Source organism: Colletotrichum godetiae (genome assembly GCF_030913485.1).
Source record: "Colletotrichum godetiae strain CBS 193.32 chromosome Unknown BDP55scaffold_13, whole genome shotgun sequence".
Classification (NCBI taxonomy): Eukaryota; Fungi; Ascomycota; class Sordariomycetes; order Glomerellales; family Glomerellaceae; genus Colletotrichum; species Colletotrichum godetiae.
In genome coordinates this window covers 245,576-271,497 of record NW_026851261.1, presented here as the reverse complement: position 1 = coordinate 271,497, position 25,922 = coordinate 245,576, and the positions used below count along the sequence as shown (strand labels likewise).

The window sequence follows — 25,922 nt, the reverse complement described above, 5'->3', positions numbered from 1 at the left end:
GAACACTCGCTATGTAGTGAGCCCCTCCGTCAGAAGCGTTCTTTCGGACGGGACAGAGAATGATGCGGGGAAGAGGTCCCGGACTTAGTTAACCCCCCTATGAACACCCAGTACGGACTCGAGGTACGGCAGCTCTGAAATTGGAAAGTATGTCCATCTTCCGCGTGAAAGATATTTATCTAGCAAAAGCGTCCTCCGACGGAAGAATTCCATTCCCTTACATCACTGAGTGTCATTGGACGCTTGTGTCAACTCCATAAGCTTGATGTGTCACTGCCCCGCGTCGTCCGAACTGCAGACCACGACTACATCGCCTCCGTCGGCAAATTCCTCCCCAGACTTCGCCCTCTGCTCGTCTCTCCCGCATGTCTGTAAGAAAGGGAGACTCGCATTTTCACAATGTTTGATCCCAAGAAGCTCACTGGCTGTGAAGTTGTACTTTGGCATGAAGACGACACTGGTTTGAAAGTCCGTAACAAAACTACTGGACTTCCTACGGCTGTCAGAATAGCTGGTATGAGAATAAGTGAGAGAACAACGCACGAAATTCTGAAAATCAGACATAGAGACGAGCGTCTTCACAAAGCGTCGTCGATTCGCGTCCCAGGGGAATTCCCATATCGTCAAAGTTTGGAGCGGGACGTCGGGCTGAAGGGGTGGTTGAACGGGGAGGGGAAGGCGACCGAGAAGAGGAAGAGGATACAGAAGTATGAATAGATTCATCACGTACCTCGCCTTGGGAGGGCTGAACGGTAGTAGCGTACTGGCTCGGTGGCGTTGCAGGTGTACATTGAATACTCGGCACCCTGATCTTGGCACCGGCCTGGCCTTGCGCTGCTCCACCCGGCAGATCAGATTCGAGCCGGCTGGATCGTCGACTTGGAAGAAAAGCGTGGTCCCCTATATCTCTTGATGGTTCAATCGGTCTCTCGTATCCGAATGGTGGCCTGTCTCCTTTCGCAATGTTCAAGGGAGCGGGCTGGTATGAGTTAGCCCATGACGGACTCTCCCAGCTTTCAGGGGCCACTTTCACCTTCAGAGATGCTCGGGTGGCAGAGTCCAAGCTCGTCGATCTGGTTGAAGCAGACCTAGGCTCTGGCTCTATGTCTTGGTATGGGTCTGGGCGCTCGTGATCTACTCGTGAACGACCTCGCACACCGACAGCCTCAGTGCCGTCTTCGGGACAACCATCACGAGCACGCCTCGAACGATTTGATGCTCCCCTCAATGGCTGACCGCACTGGTTAAACTGCGAACCACTCAAGCTTGAGCTGCGATGTCTTCGGAACGACGTTCCAGGGAGCGAGTTTTGGAGGCTGGAACTGCGCCCAGGGGGTTCGGGCGGTCTCCCTTTCATAGTCCTTGGTCCCTTCGGTTGCTGTCTTTGCTGAACAGGACCGAGGACTGTGACTGAAGCGGGCTGATTCCCGGGAACGCTTGGCCGTCTCGGCCATATATTCTCCTGCAAATGGGCCATGTCGTGAACTTGCTCTTTAGAGAGCCGTGCCTCTTGCTGCTGCTGCTGCTGCTGCTGCTTCCCTACCTGTTGTTGCCTACGTTGATCTTTTCGTTGCTGCGCTAGCTTCTTGAGTTCTTCCTGTGGTCCCCCATATGGTCCAGGGGCCGACTCGGGATAAGGCGGCTCTTCGATGTATGGTTTATGGTCTGTTAGTCTTCGATGGGACTCGGCCTTTCTATGCTCCTCCTGCTCTGATTGAACCGGCGCTTCGGCTTCGGCTTGTTGCTCTTGCTGCTGATCTCTGCGTTGCTCTTGCTCGCGCTGTTCCTGCTGACGCTGTCGCTGCTCGCAATGTTTTTGTTCACGCTTCTGTTGCTCGGGCATACAGATTCGATTCTCACTTTCTCGTTGCTCGCGCTGATCTGGTTGCACAATTACTTCGTCTTCTCGTCGTGAATGGAGTTGCGGTTCTTGCTGCGGTGGCAGAACTTCCCTGTGAGACTGATCCTGGTGCTGTGAGCGATTATGAAGTCGCGGAGGGAACCCATTCGGCTGCTGATACTCCCGGTGTTGGTTATTCTGGGGCCGATACATATGTTGATGCTGCTGTTGGTGCTGGTGTTGAAGAACCGCTGGAGGTACCGCGAGCCCAACAGCCGCCGTGGGAACCTGCGAAACCTGCGGAACGGAGGGAACAGCCATCGTCGTGGCTCCGACCCCAGTCGCGATACCTGTCAGAGGCAGGGGAGGGGGCGAGACCGCCTGCGCACCTCGGCAGTATATGACCAGGTGTCCCAACAGCCAGAGCCCCGAGAAGCCAAAGGCGATACCGGCGAAAGAGACCGCGGCTTCCTCCGGTACCGCGGTCTTTCCGCCGATACTGTAGACCAGGACGACGACGGTAAAGATGACGAGGGTGAGGATCATTGCCTTGGGGAGGATCTTTGCGGTGTAATCGTGGATGACTCTATCCTTCGTCGGCCGAGGCATTTTGAGGGGGGAAGGGGGACCGAGCGACCAAGGTTGCCCTTCTTCTTACTGTTCGAGCTGATGTCTATTCTACTGGATGTTGGGTATTCGAGATGACTGGAGTAGTGCGCGTTGGATTCTGGCAGTCTAATTGAGCTTTAACAGCTTTTACTAAGACTGATATAATCTCGGGGGCAGCTGGAATCGCTCTCACGATGGGCCGAACTATATCACTATCTGCATGAAAGACGCGAGAAGGTTTTGGTTCATACTCGTAGGCAAACGAACTCGTGATCCTGTTCTATATTTTCCTTCCTATATCCCGTAGTAGTGTACAGAAAACGTGTCTCATATTTCTCATAAAGGTATCTGCTCGACAAGCGCAAGCTTTACAACACAAAGAAAAGACGGTAAAACAAATTTTGATCTATCGAAGAAGAAAGCCGAACCACCCAAGACAAAACTAAGGTTTTTTTTTACAAAGACATTCCCAATTATGAAGGACGCCGGTAGGGCTCATAATGAGACCGCGGCCTCGTCGCCTCCCCTTCCTGCCGAACATGCCACTGGCTAAAGGATACCGGCGTAGCGGGTAACTCCACGGCGAGAGCAAGTCCAACGGACACTGGGACAGGGACACTACCGTCGTCAACGTCGCGGCCGTCATAGCGGTCGCGGCTGAAGGAGTCCGGGCTGTAGTGTTTCCACGTATACGGCTTCGCCAACGGCGGCTTCATCTCCACGGCGTACGCCGGCGGCGGGGAATTATACCGCGGCAGCGAGACGTCCTGGTCCGAGCCGTGCTCGCGGAGCTGTTGCCAGGGGCGCGGGAACTTTGCGGATCCGACGGTTTCGGATATGGAGCGTCGCTTGAACCAGAGGAGGCATGTTAGGCCTGCTACCGAGGTGATGGCTGCGACGGTGGTGCCTGCGATGATGACGCCTGATGTTGAGGTTCTCGGGGAGGCGGCTGCAGCGGCGGGGGCGGGGATCTCGGTTTCTGAGGGGGATGGTACTGCTGATGGGGTCGGGGAGTTATCGCCTGGGTTTGCGGATGGTGTTGGCGAGGCAGTTGGAACTGTCTCGACGGTTGTCGTCGATGTCGCTGCCTGGGTAGCCGTTGTTGAAAGCGTACTTGTAGCGGTCCTTGTTCTTGTCTTTGCAGATGAGACTGAGGTGCTCGTAGTCCGAGACCCCTCTTGTTCCTGGCCGTCATCCAAGACGCAGGCAGAACCGTCTCGGCAGGTATACCCAAACGGACAACACTTGAATCCGCATAGTGGTAGAGACTCTTTCAGTCTTGTGGTGTGGATCGGGCTCGTCGGGTTCTCGATTACATCTTGCAAGGTGACGTCGCAGGTGATGGGCGAGATGGTGTCGCAAGAAGATCCATTTGGGCAGCACAGAGCGGTGGTCTTCTCTGCGAGGACCATGCATGTTGTTTCGCTGGAACAGCAAAAGTAGTCTGCCAGGCCGTTGCCGCAGGCCGTGTGGCCTTTTACGGGGCAGCTGGCGTCGGCTCGTGATGTTGCTCTTGGTGTAAGTTGGTGGTTGACATTATAAAGGTTGTATGTTGGCGGCGAGAGGGGCGTGATTTGCAATCCGGAAACCAAGCTCTGGGTGTAGATAAACCAGGTTATCATGCATAGCCTCCGCCAGCTCCTACGTGAGGCCATGTTGTGTATGATTAGATTAAAAAGTGACCTCCAAGTGAGTGCGGTTGTAGAGAACTAAAGAGATGTAGAGAGAAATTTCGTAGTATCAAAGGAAATCCAAGCAAGACAGAGACCAACAACTCAAGGAAATACCACTCGATCAGAACATGTACACAGAAGGACATCATGATAGCTATATGAATATCTAAACTCCTTGCAGACAAGACCAATTCACAGACGGCTCTGTTGGTTCCAGTCAACGCATCGGACCAACCGCAGGACATGCTCTGCCGCGATGACGGGGGGTTTTCATATTCGCCCCCCCTCGTCGTCGCCAAGCGCGACCAATCAGACGAGCCGTCTACGCGCGAACACTTAACAATCCCCAACGCCGCTCGCTCCAACACAGCAAACGCCAAACCTGCAGGAGACGACAGCGGGACACAGACAAAGGAAAAGAGGAACTAGATTTCCAATTTACCGTTGCTTCGGCGCCGCCTAGGTCATGTGAGTGGACGGCCCCGAGGGTCTGATGCACGTTGTACCTTGCAACGCCTCGCAGCACGACCAAAACGGGGTAAAAGAGGTTGAAGTGAAGGCCGATTGTGGCACTCTGGCGCATGTTTTCCCCTGTCCTCTTCTTGAGAGGGTCTGGGTACGGGACCCGGATGCCACGATGGTTGTATCAGGACCCGGAAATCGGGTGGTTGTCGATGAAGCAGGTGAGAATAGCTGTCCCGGGAGAACGGTCACGGCGGCTATGGTGTTTGTGCGCCACAGACCCCTGGGCTAAATCCCCCTTGTCCGGGTTTTGAAGGCGTGTAATTCCTAAGAAAGGCCTCGAAGAAGGGTCTGGATGAAGGGCGATCAAACGCGTTGGGCGAAGCGAGGCATACTTTCTGACGACGTGGCGACATTTTCTGGAAAGATTTGTGTGTGCGCCGTCGAACAAGGAGTCCTGTAGCAACGGGGAGACTGCCTTTACAGCACTGACTGTCAGAGGGCTAGAAGCCCGTGTATCGGTGCGGCCTTGTCGGCATAAGCTGCCGGGTTCGGGTGGTGTCGGTGGTGGTTGCTCGGGGTTAATGGGGCCGGACCCCGGAGCCGGAGCCGGAGGTTGACGATGCCGCGTCGCACACGGAACTGTAATTGCGCTCCCGAGCGTATGCCGTGCAATATGTATATGGGTGAAGGATCGTCGGGCAGTATTGGCACCGCCTCGACTATGACGATCGAGAGCCGAACGCCCACGAAGAATGCATTATTCTTTGGGTTCTGTGAGGGACGGTGAATCAAACATCTCGAGCCTGAGGGATAATCCGGAAAAAAGCATGTAGCTGGGTACCTTGGTACACTCGGTAAGTAGAAGACGCAGTAGGAGACATGGCATTTCCTCGGGTTCCCTGGATCGCATAATGTAGACCACCATTATACGCAAGAGAGCATCGGCCCACTGAGAGAAACACAAGACGTCATGATATGTTCCCCATGAAGAGCTCAGGAGAGGACTGTGTCTTCCGTCCCTTTGGCTCAATGCAATTCATACTTGAAATGTCCACTCGGGACCGCCAGACTTTGTTCTGGTCGACTGCTTAGGCCGAGGCACAATCCATTCACACAGCACCTCAATAGAGTCCATCTGTCCAACAAAGGGAGTTGGGCAGGGGTACGGAGGGGCAATCAGCTGATGTCAGTGCCCCGAAGAAACCATCGCCTCAGCATCTCTAGCGGTAAAAGGTCCCGCCTGTTCTCGGCTTTCTCAGGTTCCCCAGACCAGAGTGGGCAGAGCAGCCCCTCCCGATCCCCCGAGATCCCGTCTCGTCGCATTGAATTTCTCAAACCACCAACCCAAAATACCTATCCCCCGGTTTCCAAATTCCCATCCATTTTCTCAGAGTTCATTCTTCTCTCCAACTCTACCTTACCTTATCTTCAATCTTTCCCCTCCCACCCTCCTCTTCGGCCCGTTATCAGAGTTCAATCCCACAGGAACCCTCCCTCCCATCCAATTGGCTCTAGGCTTCCTCCCTCTTCAGTTCGTCTGTTAAGGTACTCCAACATGCTCAGGTCCATCGCACCCCGAGCCACGAGGTATGCATCCATACACCACACCCAAAGTAACACGTGAAGGTCTCACTCCCCGTTCCAGGCGCGCCGCTTCTGCGTTCGGAGCACCAGCACCACAGCCACCCCGCCTCACCTTCGGATCCGCGAGTAGACACCTCTCCGCAACCGCCGCCGCCCGCCAGCCCCAGCTCCATGCCAAAGTCGTAAACGACGGCGTGCAAATCGACGGGCTGGCAGGCGTGTCTACCCGTAGATCGACGCTGTAAGTCCGGTTCCGACTCCACCACCATCCATCCCCTCTCTCCCGCCTGCTTTCTCCGCCCCCTCCGTTCCCCCTTGCGCTACCCCGGCCGCGCGGCTCCGGCTCCGGCTCCGGCTCCGACAGACAGGCTACTCACCAAGTGACATGCGCATAATACTGCAACAACCTCAGCTAACACAAACTCTCCCAAACGCAGCCCCCATTTCTGGCTAAGGTACGTTCGCCAACCACACCTTCACAACCAAAGTACTAGATCCCGTCAGTCTTTTCGTCTGAATTAACACAACCTTCCATCGTACCAGAGACAACTGTCGATGCAGCAAATGCGTGAACCAAGATACCACGCAACGAAACTTTGACACATACGCCGTAAGTCCCTGCCGGTCCCGTCCCGCTTGGTCAACATTCGTGACTACTTTGCTGCTGCTACTGCTGCTGCTGCTGCTGCTGGCAAACCTAACCCTCTACCGCGAGATGTCGGCCTGTACTCGACTAATAGGGGTTGAATGGAACTGTAGATTAGCCAAGACATCCGACCCTCTGAAATCAAGTCTGAAGAAAAGGGTATCAAGGTGACATGTAAGTGCAACACCAACCCCCTCTCTCACCTCTCACACGGTTGAAAACAGAAACCCCGGATTGACAATGATGCGCACAACCAGGGGAGCAAGACGGCCACGAGAGCTTCTACCCCTGGCACTTTATCAAGCACTACCTGCAAAATGACCACCGGAGTCCAGAGCAAGTCAAGTAAGGGCACCTACCTCACCAATCATCTTTAACATCGCACCAGTCACTGACTTTTCGCGCAAGCTACCACTTCTGGGGCTCCGACGTGGGCTCCAGACGCCCCGTCGTCGAATACAACCACCTCATGACCAAGAACGACGACTCAGGCGTCGCAAAGTTGACAAACCTCATCGTACGTAAAACACATCCTCAGCTACCATGGGGTGAACGATGGACTGACACCTGATAGCGCGAATACGGCTTCGCCTTCGTCGACGGAACCCCCTACGACACCCCAGCCCCAACACAGCGCGTCCTCGAACGAATCGCCTTCATCCGCGAGACGCACTACGGCGGCTTCTACGACTTCGTCCCGGATCTCGCCATGGCCGACACGGCCTACACCAACATCGCCCTCCCAGCGCACACGGACACGACCTACTTCACCGACCCCGCCGGCCTGCAAGCCTTCCACATGCTCTCCCACGAAGCTCCTCCGCCAGGGAAGGAGCAGCAGAAGCTTCCTAAAGATGGCAAGCTCGGAGGGGAATCACTCCTCGTAGACGCCTTCTACGCGGCACAGATCCTGCAGAAAGAGGACCCGGCCGCGTACGAGATCCTCGCCAAGGTCCGCCTGCCCTGGCACGCGAGCGGCAACGAGGGCATCACCATCTCCCCCGACAAGCGGTACCCCGTTCTCGAGGTCGACCCGCAGACGCGGACGCTGCAACGGGTGCGGTGGAACAATGACGACCGCGGCGTGGTGCCCTTTTCCGACGACGTTTCGCCGACGGAGTGGTACGCGGCGGCGCGCAAGTGGGATGCCATTCTCCGGAGATCCGACGTTGAGTTTTGGTGGCAACTGAAGCCCGGCCAGGTTTTGAGTGAGTGGTGGCCCCCCATGTCATGTTCTTTTGCGTTGAAACAAAAACAAGGCAAATGCTAATTCTGTCTTGCACAGTCTTTGACAACTGGCGTGTGATGCACGGTAGGAGTGCGTTTGAGGGCAGAAGACGCATCGCCGGCGCCTATAGTGAGTGATCTCAAGTTTCTCTGGCTATGACATGAGCGAATGCAACTGACACCGTCATAGTCAACCGTGACGATTTCGTCTCCCGTTGGAGAAACACAAACTTCCCTCACGAGCAGGTCCTGAACCAGGTTGTTGGCTAGACGGAATGCATGACAAGGTGTCAAAGTTTTTGGGTAGGGTTGCATTGGCATGTGAAGGGAGCAAATGGTTCGCGAGTAAAGGCGCAGAGAGGAAACCGTTGATGATGCATTTCATCCGTTCAATCGTCAATCGTTTGCGTTTGGCCGACGACCCGCGCCGGTTTGGCTTCGTTTCGTTTTCTAGCAGTCAAGGTCTCGTGTCCGTCGTGTGCCCCCCGCGATGTCCCCTGTAGTTTTAAAAGCGGCTGTAGTGTAGAAGCGCGCCAGTCGAGTCAAGGCGGGGGATGTGCGTTTTAGCCCCGATGAGCCCCCGCGATTCAGGACCTTGGCCCATTGAGCAAACCCGCCGTGGACACTGGAATTGACATTTCGCATCTTGAGAGACATTGACACGGCCCAGTTCAGGAACAATGCGACCCGAATCGCCCCGAAGGCCGGGACCCCATGGCACCAGGTTCCCCCCCACGAGAACCTGGAAGTTCTGGAACCCCCCCGGCGACGACCGAGGATGAAGAACACATGAGACATGCAGCAGAAGCCTGGAAAGGGCATGTTGCGACGACGGCAGCCATGCATAGGCATATGCCTAGTGGCCGTCTTCAGGGTCAATGACGGCTTTGAGACACCGCACTGGCTGCTGCCGCTCTCATTGACCCCTCCATCCGTCCTAGCGTGGAGCGGCACAGCATGGGGAACCTCCCCTTTGAGCCCCACAGCGTCATCTCGCTGTCGATTGTTCCGGCGCATGAGCCAGGGACTCATTGCCGCGGCGCGCCGGCCATACTAGTATTAGTATTAGCTCCTCCCTCGAGGGGGCCACTTCGTGGACATCGTCGAGTGGAATACTCAATATCTTTAGAGTGCGGTGAAGCTTTCTCCCTAGAACCTTGTTTGAGTGAATTAGCAAAGAAAAAAGAGACCCTCTTGCGGCAATATTCCTCCCTGTCGACGCTTGTTAAATATGTTCCGCCACGTCCTTCGCGCTGCGGTCTCGCGGCCCCGAGTCCTCTGTGTTCCTCGTGCCGCAGCCGCCAGCAACAGCAACAGCAACCCCGCGAGATTCCAGCCATTTTCCACGACAGTTGCAAGAATGGCCGATATGAAGGACGGTGCTTTCAAGCACGATGCCACCGTGGCCCCGCAAAGCACTCGTGTGCTGCCCTTGTTCTCTCTCAAGGGCAAGACGGCCATTGTCTCTGGAGCTGGTGCTGGTATCGGTCTGCAAATCGCCCATGCCTACGCCGAGGCGGGTGCCAACGTTGCCATCTGGTACAACAGCAACAAAAAGGCCCTGGACCGTGCTGCTGAGATTGAGAAGGAGTACGGCGTCAAGTGTGCGTGGAGATGCCAAACAAAAAACGTTCAAGTCATGTTGCTAATGGTTCCGCAGGCAAGGCGTACCCGGTGAACGTCACCTCCCACCAGGCCGTTCAGGAGTCGATTCAGCAGATCGTGTCCGAATTCAACGGCCGCCTCGATATCTTTGTTGCCAACTCGGGCATTGCATGGGAGGAGGGCCCTTTGATCGACGGACCGATGGACGTTACCGATAGGGTCATGGCCGTCAACGTCAATGGCACCGTGTACTGCGCCCAGGTTGCTGGCGAGCATTTCCGCAGGCAGAAGAAGGAGGGCACGACGCTCGACGGCAAGAAGCTCGAAGGCTTCACCACTGGCAGCTTCATCGCTACCGCCAGTATGAGCGCTCACGTCGTCAACATCCCGCAGGCGCAAGCCGTGTACAATGCGTCCAAGGCGGCTGTCGTCCACCTCTGTAAGTGCTGCAGTCTAGTGTGAAGAAACCAAACGGGGCTGACTAGTGAGCAGGCAAGAGCTTGGCTGTTGAATGGGTCGATTTCGCCCGCGTCAACACGGTGTCGCCCGGATACATCAAGACTGAGATTACTGCCTTTGTCGATGCAGAGTCCAAGAAGCAGTGGAGGAACAAGACGCCAATGGGGTAAGTTGCCGAGATGCAGAAGGGAATGAGTTTGTAGGCTGACTTGTCAAACAGACGCGAGGGAGAACCCAGCGAGCTCAAGGGCGCATATCTGTACTTGGCATCGGACGCCGCCTCGTACACCACCGGTTCGGATCTTGTCGTCGACGGAGGTTACTGCTTGCCTTGAGAAGCCAAGGACAATGATACCCATGAGGATGCCATAAAGATGGAAGATGAAAGAGTGCCATGGCTGGCCTGGAGCAAATGTTGGCCGGCGAGCAAGGGTTTCGGAGGCAGCGTGATGGGCCGATAAGCCGAGCTTGCTTGCGTATCGGGGTCATTGGCTCGAATGCTACAGTGACAGCAGACTGTGAGCGCCTTCTAGGTCGAGTCTCAGGGATGCCATGCCGATAAACAGAGGAGCAGCCGATAGACCGGATAGAGGTAGAAAGAAAGCCAGCGTTAGAAGGCTGAATGATGACAGACATTTGAAGACAATTGGGCCGGTGAGGATCACATCTCACCGTGTGCTGACCCGTGTGGTGAGAAAACGCGGAGGAGGGGCAGGCTTGCTGATTGTGTCCAATGCGCGTCTTGATATTCCATTCTTGGCTGGCCCAGTCCGAGGTGAACCGTGCTGGTGCTGCATGCACTGCAATTGGAGGTGAAGCGAAGTGGAAAAAGTGCTGATGCTGGTGCTGGTGCTGTGGGTGTGCACTGTGGAATCTGTGGATGAGGGGGAGGGGAAATGGAAGGGAACTTGGAAGAAAAGGGTCCAGCTAGGTACGGATACCTAATGGTCATGATGGTACGTACCCTTCTTGGTGGAAGGAAGTGGGGTGGGGGGAAGGGGCAGAAAAGGCAACTGAAGTGGGCGCCTGTGGCTGCCTCTCGCCTCCCAGACGCGAGCCACAGAAGAGAGGGGTCAGGTTTGGGTACTTCATTCCTCGCCTGTCTTGGGTGCGGGTGGGATGTACACATAGTCTCAGTGTCCCGCCGTCCGCGGGCATTTGGCGTCTGCCACCTGCCAATTCGTCTGAGGTACGGAGTAATGGAGGGTGAGGTGTGCGTGTTCCCCCCCCAGCTCCCAGCTTACCTGAGCGACAGCACCAGCACCCTGAATGCCCTGGATTGATACCTACTAGGGATGCCGTATCACACTGATTACCTACCTCAAGGCGGGAGAGTGAGTGCGCCTCCCGTACCTTAGTACCTAGCGTTAGTAAAGTGTCCGCGTAGCGAGCCAAACTGGAGACTGACGACTGCCAGACACTGAACACACTGGGCCTGGCCAAGTGCATCCCATCCCAATTCCCTTCACCCAACTCTCCCCCTTCTCAGCCCTATCTTCCTCACCTCAATTTTTACCCCTCGCATCGCATCGCAAAGCCTGGCCTCGTCTCTTGTCGTCTCGTGCCCAACGACCTCGCTTCAACCCAGCTCGCCTCTTTGCAGGCCCCCCCATCGCGACTTGATCCAGAGCTGGTTCTCGCCTAACCCGACCTTCACCGCTCTGTTCTCTGCCACCCGAGTGCCCTCGTATCCATCATAGATACCCCCCCGGCCGATTAGTACCCCTTTCGATTTCGCCGCTTCACACATCACCAGCAACCATGGACCCCGAGGCTCCCAGCACGCCTGGTGACGGCACCCGCACCCAGCAGCAGGTCGACAATGCCATCCGCGCCATTCGCGAGAAGAAGCCCTTGCCCGAGATTGACTTCACCATTCATACCATGGAAGATGGCACCCAGGTGAACACCATGGAGCGAGTCTGCAAAGGTACGCTTGTTACTCCATCCACGCTATTGCTGTGCTCCCGCCAGCCTCGCCGTCCATCGCGAGTCTTGGACCGCCATGAATATCCTCGTTTCGAGGCACTTCAGTCCAACAGGTCTTTGTCGTCGCTAACCTCATTTTCCTTGCCACAGATGTCCAGGCCCCCGCCATGTTCACGCCCTCTGACGAGCAGTTCTTCGAGGACGAAACCCACACAAAGCCCAACATCAACTTCCTCAAGCAGCATTTCTACCGCGAGGGTCGCTTGACTGAGGAGCAGGCTCTATGGATCCTCAAGACCTGTACCGAGGTCCTCCGCGCCGAGCCCAACCTGCTCGAGATGGATGCGCCCATCACTGTCTGCGGTGACGTCCACGGCCAGTACTACGATCTCATGAAGCTGTTCGAAGTCGGAGGCGACCCCTCCGAGACGCGCTATCTCTTCCTCGGTGATTACGTCGACAGAGGTTACTTCTCCATCGAGTGCGTCCTGTACCTCTGGTGCTTGAAGATCCACTACCCCAAGACTCTTTGGCTGCTCCGCGGCAACCACGAGTGTCGCCACTTGACCGACTACTTCACCTTCAAGCTCGAGTGCAAGCACAAGTACTCCGAGGCCATTTACGAGGCCTGCATGGAGTCTTTCTGCTGTCTGCCCCTGGCTGCTGTCATGAATAAGCAGTTCCTGTGCATTCACGGTGGTCTGAGCCCGGAGCTTCACACACTCGACGACTTGCGTAGCGTGAGTATTGCTCCTGCCCCTTACACGCGCGCATCGCAGCTAATGAAATGCTCACCCAGATTGACCGTTTCCGCGAGCCTCCCACGCAGGGTCTCATGTGCGATATCCTCTGGGCCGACCCCCTCGAGGACTTTGGCCAAGAAAAGACGAGTGACTACTTTTTGCACAACCACGTTCGCGGATGCTCCTACTTCTTCTCATACCCGGCCGCATGCGCATTCCTCGAGAAGAACAACCTTCTCTCCGTCATTCGTGCCCACGAGGCGCAAGACGCCGGCTACCGCATGTACCGCAAGACTCGCACCACGGGTTTCCCCAGTGTCATGACCATCTTCTCCGCGCCGAATTACCTCGACGTCTACAACAACAAGGCTGCCGTGTTGAAGTACGAGAACAATGTCATGAATATTCGGCAGTTCAACTGCACGCCTCACCCCTACTGGCTGCCCAACTTCATGGACGTCTTCACCTGGTCTCTTCCCTTTGTCGGTGAAAAGATTACCGATATGCTCATCGCCATTCTTAGCACGTGCTCGGAGGAGGAGCTCAAGGAGGATGCCACCCCCTCGTCCACATCCCCCGGCCCCATGTCGCCGCCCCTCTCGGGCGCCTCGCAGGACCCCGAGTCGATCGAGTACAAGAGACGGGCCATCAAGAACAAGATTTTGGCCATTGGTCGTCTTTCGCGTGTATTCCAGGTGTTGCGCGAAGAGTCTGAGCGTGTCACCGAGTTGAAGACCGTCTCTGGTGGTAGATTGCCTGCCGGTACCCTGATGTTGGGTGCCGAGGGTATCAAGAACGCCATCAACACATTCGAGGATGCTCGCAAGGTCGATTTGCAGAACGAGAGACTTCCCCCCAGCCACGACGAGGTCGTGAAGCAGCAAGATGAGGACCGGAAGCAGGCGTTGGAGAAGGCGGCCGAGGATGCGGCCAACGACAAGAAGCTGCAGCAACTGTCTAGGAGATTGAGCACGTGAGTCTTTGTGCAACGCCCCTTTGAGTTCCTTTCACTAACATGTTGGCAGCGACCGCAAGAGTCACAAGGGATGAGACGGCAACTAAGGGGTAGAGGTGTTGGCGATAGAAGGCCCGCGGCGGATGATAGCACACTAGGGCGTCAAGGCTTGGTTTGTTTCAACAAATTAGCTCAGCGAGGAAAGCTGGCATACGAATACAATTAAAGCATTTCAACTTCACGATTGCGTCTTTTGGGGCCGTGTTTGATTATGTGCTAACGCGTAGGCTATTGTGTACAGTGTTGGTTGAATGACAGCAGTGTTCTGGGTGACCAGCCACTTTACGATTTCACCGCAGGCACCCTCGACAATCTTCAGTCTTTCAAGCTGGCAGTAAATGTTTCACCTCCGTGTCGTTCATTCCCATCAAAGTGTTTTACGTTCGCTTACATCAGGTAGTTTCGCGTATGGCGACTAGAGACTCGACCAGACTTGTCAGAAGATGGCCAGAATATTGGGCGGACTTACACACACCATGTTAGCCAAAAATCAAACAACATACCGAAGAAGGGGGGGGGGACTTTAAGAAGCTCACCTCGCAACCCCGCCAGGAACATTACACGGCTCGCTCACGACAAAGAAACTCCACCTCTTTTCGCGCTTACACTGCGCCGCGAGCGCTTCGAGATCGAAGAGCTCGCCGATGGGCATGCCCCAGCCGGCGAGGAGGACCTCGTGCATCCAGTGCTGCGGGTCGCGGTGGGGCCAGCACTCGAAGGACGGCTGGTCGCCCGCGACGGCGGCGAAGTTTGACCAGATCCAGCGGAGGGCGTCTTCGGATTGGGCTACGCCGGAGAAGGTTTGGGGGGTTGCGGCGAGGTGGGAGGTTAGGGTGGAGGGAGGGAGGGAGGCGTGTGTTGCTGTGAAGCCTAGGATGGGGTTTTGTCAGAAGAGGATTTGGGGGTGTTTGGATGGGGAGATGTTGAGAGATTGGGGTTTGGGAAGAGGGAGAGGAGGGAGTTACCTGTGCGGGTGATGAGTATGTCACCGAACTTGACCTCTGTTCCTTGCGCTTTTAGGCAGGCTTGGAGGTCCGCGATGGGGATGGAGTCCCGCGCAAAGGGGTCGTAGGGGATGTTTTGCTCGAGGCGCCAGGTGTGGTAGTCTACGAGGATGCCTCTGCCTACGATGCCGTGTTTTTGCCAGGCTTTTTTTGGGCGGTTGTCAGCTTTCACGTATCTCTCATCATCATCATCATCATCATCATCATCATCATCAACACCGGCCTTCTCCCGAAGACCCCGGATTCTCAGATAGCCAATGAGATTTCGACAGAGGAGGAAGAAGAACTAGGGAAAGGGAGTAGGTGGACCTGTTAAAAAAAGGAGTAGGAGAAAAAGGGAGGGTTGCTTCACCTTGAATCCCATTCACAGTCGACCGCCTCCCATCCTCCCCCACGGCGTGGACCTCGTCCATGGAGACGCCGTTGTAAAACTTCTCCTCCTTCTGGTACCCAAAGTGCCGGAGGCCGTCCCACTGCGACGACGACTGTGAGTTGAAGGTCCACTCGTCGTCGTTTACGAAGCGCGGGTGTTTGCGGTAAATGTCGTGGTGGAAGGCGCGGCGGTTGAAGAAGGGGGTAGATTGAGCTGTTAGGGGCCAGTTTAGGGAGATTCTGTGTCGTGTCGTCACGTCAGTCTTTCTTATAATCCGCCATCGAAGATTCTATTCTTCGTTGTATTGGTTCAGGATTGGGTAGTGTGAACTTCACGGGAGTAATATTCACGTCGCTAGAGTGAGACGAAAAGTAGAAAAAATCATTTCATTTTCAGTTTTCCTTACCTCACGCCCGTCTTAATCTCCTCCCGCGCAGCAGCAGCGACGCGCTCGTCAGTCAACCTATTCAGCGTCCCCAGCTCGTCCTTGTCGCCGTACAAGCCCCAGGCCGAGAAGCGCGGGTCGTCTTTGCCGAGGGGCAAGGACTCGAAGGGCGGGATGCCGTTTTCGTTGAGGGCGAATTTGGACGAGGCCGAGGCCATTGTCTCTGTCTCGTCTGGGTTGGGGGAGATGGACGAGGAGAGTTGGGAGCCGAGTTGTTGGAGGCGTTTCATTGCCATTGCTCTTGGTCTATGGATCTATCTTTCAATTCAAGTTTGGAGTTTACGGGAGTTGAGGGTGCTCAGAATAAGCTTGGTTATGGTTGATGTATGAGAAGCTCACATGTTCAATGTTGTAAAGGTGATGTTATCTCGGGATTGGAGCTGCATGCATGGTGCTTCTCCGCACTTTTTGGCGTGAGGCAGTCAGTCCGATGTCATTGAGGAGTTGCGTAGCGGATCGTCATCCGGTCTCTTATTCCCGGGACAGGAGAACGTCGTCCGGGAGAGGGGTGCCGTAGCGCAATGCAGGATGCATGCCGATGTTGGTTGGAAAAATTGCCCTTGCGATTGGCCGGCTGTGATGATGCGAGGAAATCCATGTTTCTAAGAATGAGCACGATGAGACTGGCGGGGATTTCACGATGGCCAAGGACCGAGCCGCAAGCTGGCAACACTCTCGTGTGTACGCTCAATTCTTGGGCAGAAACCCCGGAAGCGTTGGGCTCTGAGCAGACCAACTCATGTGTTGCTTGAAATAATATTTGATTCAAATTCATGTCCTAGGACCATCGTTCCCACTCCTGTCTATCTGTCTATCCTAGTTTCCCTTCAACTTATCCCAAAACGAGCTGGGGGCCTTTTCGACCGAGGGTGACAGGATGATTGTATTCCAAACGATTTCGCCGTCGATGTATAGGTTATACTTGAGAGTACTCTGCTCATCCTCAGCCAGGTTCTCGATCGTGAGAGAGCCGAACTTGGAATTGCCAGAGTGGATGTATCTGTCACTGTTAATATCAGACTTCCAGAGTCCAGCAACGGCACTTACTTAAGAGACACGTCTTCGTCATCCGTCTGTCTGTAGCTCGGCAACGGCGAAGCAAATTGGTTCAGCGGACTGCATGAAAACTCATACGCGGCGGCGCTCTCCGGCCATCTTCCGTCTGCTGGAGGGGGGAACTTGGTGGCCGCAAACTCGTGACGATCGCCAGAGACGACAACAACACCGACGCCCCGTGCACCAGCATCCCACATGGCCTCAAGAACCTTGCGTCGCTCCACCAGGAAACCTCCCCACGTATCCTTGCGGTTGATGGGCCAGTTCTTGGTCAGAGGGATCGACGAGGCGACAATCTTCCACTTGACTCCCTTGGGCTCAGGACGGTTCAGCCAGGCGAGGAAGTCTTCCAACTGCTCAGCACCCAACATGGTCTTCTCCGGGCTGTCGGAAGGAACGTCGTTATCGGATCTGTACGAACGCGTGTCGAGCATGAAGAAGCTCGCGGGGCCCTGGACAAACTCAAAGTAGGTGGCGCCCTGTCTCCGGAGGTTCGTGGTCCCAGCAACGCGAGCAGGAGGGGGGTTAGCGAGCTCCTGGTAATGATGCCAAGGCTCAATTGCGGCCCGGTACACGCCAGTGGTGTTTGAAGACCAGTCGTTGCCAATCTCATGGTCGTCGAGAACGTGGATCCAGCTGAGGTTCTGTGCTACGGGTGCCCAGTCCGGAGAGGCATAGACGTGGCGATACTTTTGGCGGTAGTCCTCCTCGTTCTTGCCCTGGCGCTTGGGCACGTCAATGTAGATGAAGTCCCCTAGGAAGAGCATGAATTGCGCCTGCAAGTTAGGCAAGACTCGCGCCAGATGGCGCATGCCAGGGATTGCCAGGGGGTGCTCGAATGGATTATACGGGAAGCGCGGGAGGATGCACGAAGTCGATAGGAAAGTGAACTTGTTGTCGTTAAAGGTCGACATCTGGCCGGCTCTAGGCGGGGCCACGAACTCGCCGCTGTGGTGGTTGGACGTGCGCCATTCGTAGATTCTCTGCTGGGAGTGCTTCAGGGGAACGGTCAAGGTGGTCGCAAAGTCGGTCGTGTTGTCGGTGAACCTCATTCCACCACCAAGCTGCCACATGGGGTTGTCAAAGGGCGGCTGCGGGTCCTTGATGTGAATTTCAAGAGTGACGGGCATCTTGGCTTGATCCGGTTCGCGAATGACGAACTTCGCCTCCGTCGGAGAGACATAACCAAGGCGCACAAAGGAGAGGTCATCGACCGGGTGGTACTGTCGAACGCGGAACAAGAAGTCGGCCGTCATTGCGACCAGGGCCAAGTTGATGAGGAAGGTCAAGATGGAGAGAATGGGACTGGTTGAGCTCGGCGTTCCGGCAAGAAGCGTCTTCAACGGGCTGGACTTGTCCTTAATGATGATGGTCTCTTCGATTTGGATCTCCTCGGCGACGACATGGCCGTTGGTGCCTTCCGCGCCATCGACATCCTCGGCAATAGTCTCTTTGACGGTCACGTCAACGTCGTCCTCCACCACATCGTACTTTGGCTCATTAATGTAGCCAGACACGAAGGAAGGCACAAAGACTGCAAAGAGTGCGAAGATGCTCATGGGCACAGCAGCCTACACCATGATCAGCACGATGCGCCAAGCCCGGAGAGTCAAACGCTCGGGAATAAGTGGAACTTACTGGGCCGGGAAACTAGAGTTGCATCCAATGGTTAGCGACCAATTGCTAAAAGAGGACCTTGAAGAACTTACCCATCGCAGAAAGAGGTACGAGACCACTCTCAACGCGATTGAGGATGTGGTTGCAATACGCGTCTGAACCGCCATGACGCCGAGAGCTCCGTTGAAGTGGGTAGATGTGAAGTGGAAAGTAGCAGTAGATGGTGAGATGGATAAAAGATTGAACTGGTGGAGGAATAAATAGTTTGCAGGGATCGTCCGTGAAAGAAAAAAAAAGGCAAGAGCTGCCTCCCTTGCAGCTGGGTATTGGAGAGAAAGGACGAGACAATGGAAGAAGGTTTGATAGAAGGTGGTAAGGTAGTCCGTGGACCTGCCCTCTCAGAGGTGGATGGGAAGCTCAGCCAGACGTGACGTGACAGCTTAGCTGACCTCTGGAGAGATGAGGTCACTGATTAATAGAATGCCCCGTACGCGCTGAAACACCGATGCGCGATAACAAGCCACCTCCCGCCTGCATGTGAGCGTGGCTGGTGAGGACGGAAGTTGCGAGCTCATAGGTACCTTACCTTAGGTCTTGGGTGCGTGGATGCTTAGCGCTATGGGGACTGAACAGAAGGTGCCACCTTGTTCTCCCGCAGACTGAGGTGTGCAGCCGCTTCCGCTTGGCCCGTGCGTGCTCCCAAGGGGCGTGTAGCGGCGCCAATTTTCCGCGCCGAACTTTCAATCGTGGCCCGTTCTAAGTGACCCTTTTGGCGACAGCTTGTCCAGAATCCCCTGCTTCCAGAGTCGACGAGAGATACCCTCACGCGCCCACCCAGGACTCTCCCCACGCAACAACACATCATGAGGGTGTCCGCCATTGCCTGCGGGCTTTTCGCCTGCTTCGTTTCCCAGGTCGCTGCCACTGCATTGACCTACAAGCTCCACGCCAACGAGAAGGCCTGCTTCTACGCCAAGACCCAGAAGGAGAACGAGAAGATTGCCTTTTACTTTGCCGTACGTCGACACCCGCGCCATCATCACCTCGACATGCTGCACCAAGCTAATCAATATGCATACAGGTCCAATCTGGTGGTTCTTTCGATGTCGACTACACCGTGACCGGACCGGGCAACAAGATCATCCTCGATGGAGCCAAGGAACGCCAGGGCGACTTTGTCTTCACGGCCCAACAGATGGGTGACTACGAGTTCTGCTTCAACAACGAGATGAGTACCTTTGCCGAGAAGTTTGTCGACTTTGAGATTGCCGTATGTAGTCCTTTCCCAACTTAAGCAACAATCCCGAGTCAATGCTGACCCCTTGCCAATCCAGGTCGAGAACGAGGTTCGCGCTCAGCTTCCCGCCAAGCAGGGTGCCTCTCCCGAACAGCACTCCACCCTCGAGGAGACCATCTTCAAGCTCTCCGGCCAGCTCTCGACCATCTCGAGAGGCCAAAAGTACTTCCGCACCAGAGAGAACCGCAACTTCAGCACCGTCCGCAGCACCGAAGGCCGCATCATCAACTTCAGCATGATCCAGTGCGCCCTCATCGTTCTGATGGGAGCTCTGCAGGTGTTTATCGTTCGCTTCTTCTTCCAGGGCGCGCGCAAGGGCTACGTATGAACGGGGCAACGAACCAAAAAAAGTTATTCTGGATTTCATCGCGGCGCGGGGGAAAAGGAGTCACCAGGGACTCGTGTATATCACACGTAAAAAGAGACTTGATGTGGTTCATGGTATGAGATATCTACGACGATCAAAATTCAGCGCTGTTGTCATGAAGAAGGGGGTGTCTACGGGTTGACCGGTCCGTAAATGGGAGCTCTCTGAGCACGTGTAGCACTGGCACCACTAGTGGACTTGATGAATGGTTTAATGAATGCCCTCCCTAGATTCGAGGGTTCTTTGTGATAAGGCTGTCCTTGGTCCATGATCTTTTCGCCTGCCTAAAGTGTCAGCGCCGAGAGCTTGAACGCTGTCAATGCAACGGACGGATCAAATTGGTCAGGCATCCACCTCTATCAGCTTTCAGGTTTTCAGATGGCAGCTGCTGCCTTTCTCCTCGCACACTGCTCTTCCACCTACTTTCGCATCTCGAGTCGTCGCAATTGTGCCAGAGACATTGATAGACGGCGTCGACCACTTCCTCCCACTGCCTCAGACCCAGTGAGCTGTCGGCGACGTCTGATTGGCCAAGACTGTGGCTCGTGCACCCAGCCACGGCAGGCTGCAGGTGGACCCGCTGTGGTCTTGCCATCTCGGGCGGCTTGAGCTCATGAGCTGCGATAGCAACGGCAGCCTCGCGTGCGACCCGTGTAGGTCGTCCCCTCTAGAGACTTTGCCCAAACAAATCACAACCTGACGCGCATTCCCCCAAGACTAGCGATACCTATGGCCCCGAAACCGCATATGCAAGCCCAATCCGCCGCGCCAACGAGCAACTCCAAAACAACACACCACCTCTGTTGAGGTGGATCGCGACTCGTCAATGCCGAGGGACTCGCGCCGCAGCTCCAGCCACCCAAAGAAGCACAAGAAACAGCCAAGGGAGGAATGGTATATCATTAAAGATATTCTACAAGAAAGGCGAAGCGGCTCGGACATTGAATACCTCGTCGATTGGGAAGACAACTCGGCAACCGGCGAGCGATACCGTCCCACGTGGGTAAGTCTATTAGAGGCCCCCCCCCCCCCCATGTTCACTAGAGCGGTTGCTGACCCAAAACCAGGCCCCAAGCAAGGACGTCACTTCGAAAGCGATATTCGATTGGAGAAGGAAACTCGACTTGCTCTATCAAGAGAACCACCCCGCGCGCTCAGGACAATCTGTATCGCGAGACGTCCAGGGTGTCGTACAGCAGGGCTCACCGGCGCATACTCCGTCCATCCGCTCGATCGACAGTAGTCAACCCGTGCAGACGGCAAATAGACGAAGGAGATCGCAATCTAGGCAGCCGGAAGGCCTGCAAGACCCAGACTCGGACAACGACTCGAATCCACCGCAGCGGAAGCGATACCTTAGTGAGGTTCCTTCCTTGCTGTCGTCGGCTTCAGAGGTTGATACCGACGCTGCCTCGGATGTTGCATACAACACCACGGCCGGCTTCTTCGTGGCGATCCCCTCAAAAGTAGATCGCGACTTTTCAGAATACATTAGCATATCCGACTCGCAAGGGTCGACCTCGCTCAGCTCTCAGCCCATCTCAGCCCTCGAAAACGAAGACAGTCAAGTGGTGATTACGGAGGGCTTTAGTCAAAGGACTATCCCCGACTCTCAAGAGTGCTCAGCAGTCGATACCCAGGACTCGCCGTATTCCATCAAACAAGGAGCCTCGACTAGCAATAAAGGGGGTGCCAACACCGAGCGTGAGATCTCGGATTCGCAAAAGCAGTCTAGTCTCAGGACCTCCCTGAGTAAGTCTACGGATTCCCAGGCCCGACTTCTCAGTGCACCAGATCACCGTTCACACTTCTTTGTCCGCCGGACGCCCTTGGAGTCACCTCATCCGTCTTCTGAGGATCACCCACCGGCACCGGTGTCGTCGGGCTACATCCCTTTGACACAGAACAGCCCTCAACCAAGCCAGGGCCTAAGCTTTGACCTCGAGCAAGCCTCACCTTTTCATCGGCATTCCATTGCAGAGCCTGCAGCTGCATCGCAGCCACCTCGACGCGCCTCACGTGAACACGACTCCCTTCCCTCGGTCTCTGATAGGTCAATTCCATCGCATCAGGTCGACGAGCTACAAGTCGTTGAACATACTGAGAACTCCGCCATCGGAGATTATCCCCAGGATTCACAGTCTGCCAGGACGCCTATTTTCCACACCCAGCCTGCCTTTGATTTCGACACCTCAACTTCTCCAGCGACTTCCTCGGCGAAGAGCACGTCCGAGGGCACCTCCAACAAGTCGCAACGATACACCGACGATCAGGAGTGGGCGACTGAGCAAATCATTGCTTGCTCTGATACAGGCCCCAGCCAGAACACCCAAGCCGCTCAAGTCGTTCAACCTCTTCTTGATATTTCCGCAAGTCAAAGCTACGCAGACGAGCACGTGGTCCCCGACACCGTTCGTCGAAGACCTTCACGCACGATACGCTTCAGTGCCACGGTTGCTAGCTCAGAGTCGCCTCCGTTCGCTTTTTCTCAGGCAATCACCACTGCGCTAACACAGCGTGGTGAGGACGAGGTTTCCGAGGCCGATAGTTTTCAGACTTGCTTCGAAAGACGGTCACTTCCTCCTCATCCCTCGTCACCCAACAGGTCTCAGGACTCTGATTGGCCGCTGAGTCTACCTCCAGCCATGGATACTTCGGGCGACGAACCACTCTCAGCCATAGAGGAGCTGATGAGAATTCAAGAAGCTGCATTGCAAGGTACATTGACCGAGGGAGGATTGACGAGTCCGACGGCTGAGTCGGCCCAGATCCGTCAAGATGGCGCAGCCGACCTCGCATTTTCGGCACCCATGGACCACCCATCCATCCAAATCAACTCGCAGCTACCTCTCACGGGAGACTGGAACATGGGTGAACCGGTCACGTCGTCTACAGACATGCCTGGACTTGCCGGTGCTGCCCCCGTCGAGCCAACGATGGAGCCTCTGATCCACGAAGAGCCCCAGACAGCTAGCATGGGAGACATCTTCCCCAGCAATCTTATGCCACCTGAATCGGCCGAGCAGCTGCCCATCACCATATCCCCCTCAGACATCAGCAGATCAGTCGAGCCCGAAGAGGCCTCAAACACACTTCCTCAACCTGATGGCCATCCTATGGACATGTTGCCGGAAGACCAGACCACCGCGGGCGACCAGAGCACTGTGACTTCGCCAGACATTGAAGAGCCGTACCTTTCGGGCCCTCCGACGGCCGTGGATCAGAGCGACTACCTGGTCACGCTCTCGTTCCCAGCCAACATTCGTCCCCTGTACCGGAGCACCATCAAGGCATATCGCAATGTGATTGAGCAGTTCACCAGGGACATGCAGTCTGAGGAAGAAGTTGTCGATTCGAAGACGGTGGAGTTCATTGAAAAAATGTTCAACCAGCTTCGCGACATTTGCGACGGGCCCGCACCTCTCGACGGTGCTTCTATTGACGCCTTGTCCGCGGAAGACCTCAAGAAGCATGCCATGGGCACCAATAGCAAGTTTTTCTTCGTGGGAAGGTTCCTCGAGCGACTGCAAACGAGCCACAAGAAAATCCTCATTGTCGCGCGTGATATTAATATTATCGGGTACCTCGAAGCCATCGTCGGAACTGGGGAGATGGCGTACTCTCTGAAGGGTCTGCATGAGCTGGAAAGCCAGGATGAGCATTCTCTGCTCGTCGTTCTTGTACACGCCCAGCAGGCTCTCGTTGACGACCTAAGCGACTTTGACGTGGTCATTGGATTCGACAACGGTGTCATGCAGACAGACCTTCTCGATCAATGGGGCAAAATGAATGGAAAGAAGCCAATGCTGCTGAGGCTCACGACGACGTGCTCTATCGAGCATCTAGAGCTACTGTTGCCGTTGGACTTCAAGGGCTTGATGCGTCAAAATGCGCTGTGCATCGCCGTGTGTCAGTCGAGAAAGACGAGCTATCTGGACGAAAGAGATAACCAGGGGGTGATGATTGACCACTACGCTGCTTCGTTTGCCAACCAAGCAATCCTTCCCGACCCCGGTTTTGACTGGGACCCCGAGCTTATCCCCTCCTCTGTTCTTGACTTGTACTCCAGCAGTCAACCCGAGAGTCAGGCGGAGGAGCCGACCCGCAAGCGCAAGACTGTGGGTTGCCTTTCACTTTTGTAAGATTGGTGCTAATCGAATGTTTAGGATGCCGAGCCGCAGCAAGCTGTCAAACGCCTGCGAGTCAGCCCTCTCCCTGGACAAGAGCCGGGAGACATTGACGCAGCGGTTCGCAGTCAGCTGAATCCTCAACCGTCACAACTACACATCCAAACAACGCAGGAGCACCTGGATACTCTGACGACCAAGGTAGAGAGCGTTAGCTCGGTTCAACATTGCAAATGTGCTGACAAGTGAATAGGTGTCCGAACTCGAGCATCAGCTAGAGGAGGCGAAAACCTTGGAATCCAATCTCAAGAAACAGCTCACCAATCTCTCCAAAAGAATCAAAAGCTACGACGAGACCACCAATTCCATTCAGGCAGCGCACATGACCGCGCTTCGGGAACGAGCCAAGTTCGAGGCCGAGCGGGATGAAGCAAAGAGAAAGGAGGACCAGGCTCTGGAGAAGAGCCGTGAGTGGCAAGACAAAGCACAGGCTTTTGAAGAGCAGTTGAAAGTGAAGAGCGCCACTCTTGAAGAAGCCCTCGTCAACGCCGGGTCCGTCGCGACGGAGACTTTCAAGGAGAAGACATCAGAGCTCGAAAAGGCCTTGGCCAAGGTGGCAGAGCTCGAGAAGAAGCTTGAGAGCCGGGACGGCGAGCTAAGCTACGCAAGAGACGCCTATCAGACGGCCAACCATTCCAACAGCGAGCTCTCCCGCGAGAACCGCGAGCTCAAGGAACAGGTTGCCGCGATGCAGTCGTCGGCCCCGGGCAACCTCGCACAAGTCCTCAACGTCACTGCCAATGCCGGACAGCAGGTCAAGGAGATGCAGAGGCAGATTGCCGAGACCAAGGCCATCACTAAGGACCGCGAAAAGGAGCTCGCGCGCGTGGAGAAGGAGCTGAGGGCGCTCAAGAACGGACGCAGAGAGACGAGACAGCAGAGCGTTCCTCGAAGCCCGCGGTTGAGCGTTATGAGCCCGAGGACGGGACGCGTGGCTGGTGGTGGTGGTGGTGGTGGTGGTTCGACTAGTCGTGGGACGTCGCCTACGCCACATGAGTCTGGCGGTGGTACGCCTGTCGCAGGCCTGCAGTTTTTTAATAACTCAGCCAACAACAGATGGCCCCATTTGCGGGACTGAGCGTAGATGGGGTGCCCCTTTTTCAGCAAAAGTTTTGCGCAGTTAAAGGGTCCCAGTACAGGATTAACTCAAAGAGAAACGTATATGCTAGTATCCCCTACTAAAGGGTAACTGCGTACAGAGATATTGGTGAAGTGTGAGCTTTTCTACGTACCTATGTACCTGAAATCAACGGGGGGGTGGTGGTGTTGCGTGGCGATGGGATCTTGAGGGTTTGGAGGCTGGGAGGAGAGGATGGACGTCGTTGTCTTGATTTGTATGTGTACCGTCTTATTGGGGCTCGGTTTTGGTTCCCTTACCCTTAGCGAAAGATACCATTGAAGGGGTTTCGCTGTGGTTCGATGCCTTGGCTCTGGGGGTTGCGAGTGAGCTGGATAGTTAATAGATGGCTATATGCTGCAAGACCGACTTGGTGAGTGTCCAATTTGTGACGTAGAGTGGATGGTCTAGTTGAAGGTGTTGTCACTTGGCAACCTGTGACTACATTAGATGCATCGAGGTGGCACATTCCTGAGACGTCGGAATGCAGGCCTTAGTGTTCTCCACTGAATTGGCTCAATTGCTTGTTCAACGTCATGACTGCCTCTCGTGAAAGATGATTTTGGAGGTGCAACGAGGTGTCATGGAAAAGTAGGGGGACAGTTTGAACGGCGGGAGCTCGAAGGACTCTTGCATGGCCTACCTTGTTCTGGACCAACGAGAC

The 25,922-nt window shown here is 55.3% G+C and overlaps 10 protein-coding genes across 10 annotated transcripts; 5 read left to right on the top strand and 5 right to left on the bottom strand.

Annotated features, from left to right (window-relative positions):
- Positions 1-556: 556 nt before the first annotated feature.
- On the bottom strand, positions 557-2,449 carry BDP55DRAFT_630064 (uncharacterized protein; the record flags this gene model as incomplete). The annotated part of the gene is made up of 1 exon (XM_060572108.1): positions 557-2,449. The coding sequence occupies one exon, from the start codon at positions 2,447-2,449 to the stop codon at positions 557-559; it is 1,893 nt and encodes a 630-aa protein (XP_060431630.1).
- Positions 2,450-2,707: 258 nt separating this feature from the next.
- On the bottom strand, positions 2,708-4,523 carry BDP55DRAFT_658112 (uncharacterized protein). Its single transcript, XM_060574459.1, has one exon. The coding sequence runs from the start codon at positions 4,102-4,104 to the stop codon at positions 2,923-2,925; it is 1,182 nt and encodes a 393-aa protein (XP_060431629.1). The 5' UTR covers positions 4,105-4,523; the 3' UTR covers positions 2,708-2,922.
- A 1,252-nt stretch (positions 4,524-5,775) lies between these two features.
- Positions 5,776-8,404, top strand: BDP55DRAFT_72551 (trimethyllysine dioxygenase). The gene is made up of 9 exons (XM_060579018.1): positions 5,776-6,412; positions 6,609-6,626; positions 6,715-6,781; positions 6,931-6,991; positions 7,075-7,162; positions 7,226-7,334; positions 7,392-8,025; positions 8,103-8,174; positions 8,235-8,404. The coding sequence occupies exons 1-9, from the start codon at positions 6,177-6,179 to the stop codon at positions 8,312-8,314; spliced, it is 1,365 nt and encodes a 454-aa protein (XP_060431628.1). The 5' UTR covers positions 5,776-6,176; the 3' UTR covers positions 8,315-8,404.
- On the bottom strand, positions 8,322-9,176 carry BDP55DRAFT_72608 (uncharacterized protein). The gene has a single exon (XM_060579089.1). The coding sequence runs from the start codon at positions 9,074-9,076 to the stop codon at positions 8,495-8,497; it is 582 nt and encodes a 193-aa protein (XP_060431627.1). The 5' UTR covers positions 9,077-9,176; the 3' UTR covers positions 8,322-8,494.
- A 228-nt stretch (positions 9,177-9,404) lies between these two features.
- BDP55DRAFT_692522 (short-chain dehydrogenase) lies at positions 9,405-10,443 on the top strand (the record flags this gene model as incomplete). Its single annotated transcript, XM_060577126.1, has 4 exons — positions 9,405-9,648; positions 9,705-10,088; positions 10,142-10,274; positions 10,329-10,443. 4 exons carry the CDS (start codon positions 9,405-9,407, stop codon positions 10,441-10,443), a joined length of 876 nt encoding a protein of 291 aa, XP_060431626.1.
- Positions 10,444-11,490: 1,047 nt separating this feature from the next.
- BDP55DRAFT_658091 (calcineurin-like phosphoesterase) lies at positions 11,491-13,976 on the top strand. Its single transcript, XM_060574458.1, has 4 exons — positions 11,491-12,038; positions 12,188-12,777; positions 12,837-13,753; positions 13,806-13,976. Exons 1-4 carry the CDS (start codon positions 11,870-11,872, stop codon positions 13,828-13,830), a joined length of 1,701 nt encoding a protein of 566 aa, XP_060431625.1. The 5' UTR covers positions 11,491-11,869; the 3' UTR covers positions 13,831-13,976.
- Positions 13,977-13,984: 8 nt separating this feature from the next.
- On the bottom strand, positions 13,985-16,084 carry BDP55DRAFT_658089 (uncharacterized protein). The gene is made up of 4 exons (XM_060574457.1): positions 15,579-16,084; positions 15,152-15,411; positions 14,761-14,943; positions 13,985-14,665 (listed from the first exon to the last, which is right to left on the bottom strand). The coding sequence occupies exons 1-4, from the start codon at positions 15,851-15,853 to the stop codon at positions 14,328-14,330; spliced, it is 1,056 nt and encodes a 351-aa protein (XP_060431624.1). The 5' UTR covers positions 15,854-16,084; the 3' UTR covers positions 13,985-14,327.
- A 277-nt stretch (positions 16,085-16,361) lies between these two features.
- On the bottom strand, positions 16,362-18,734 carry BDP55DRAFT_658086 (PhoD-like phosphatase). Its single transcript, XM_060574456.1, has 4 exons — positions 18,383-18,734; positions 18,312-18,323; positions 16,665-18,244; positions 16,362-16,617 (listed from the first exon to the last, which is right to left on the bottom strand). Exons 1-4 carry the CDS (start codon positions 18,455-18,457, stop codon positions 16,434-16,436), a joined length of 1,851 nt encoding a protein of 616 aa, XP_060431623.1. The 5' UTR covers positions 18,458-18,734; the 3' UTR covers positions 16,362-16,433.
- A 419-nt stretch (positions 18,735-19,153) lies between these two features.
- Positions 19,154-19,915, top strand: BDP55DRAFT_692518 (emp24/gp25L/p24 family/GOLD; the record flags this gene model as incomplete). The annotated part of the gene is made up of 3 exons (XM_060577125.1): positions 19,154-19,306; positions 19,372-19,560; positions 19,625-19,915. 3 exons carry the CDS (start codon positions 19,154-19,156, stop codon positions 19,913-19,915), a joined length of 633 nt encoding a protein of 210 aa, XP_060431622.1.
- A 627-nt stretch (positions 19,916-20,542) lies between these two features.
- BDP55DRAFT_658081 (uncharacterized protein) lies at positions 20,543-25,638 on the top strand. The gene is made up of 4 exons (XM_060574455.1): positions 20,543-20,957; positions 21,022-24,072; positions 24,121-24,282; positions 24,335-25,638. The coding sequence occupies exons 1-4, from the start codon at positions 20,781-20,783 to the stop codon at positions 25,217-25,219; spliced, it is 4,275 nt and encodes a 1,424-aa protein (XP_060431621.1). The 5' UTR covers positions 20,543-20,780; the 3' UTR covers positions 25,220-25,638.
- Positions 25,639-25,922: the final 284 nt, after the last annotated feature.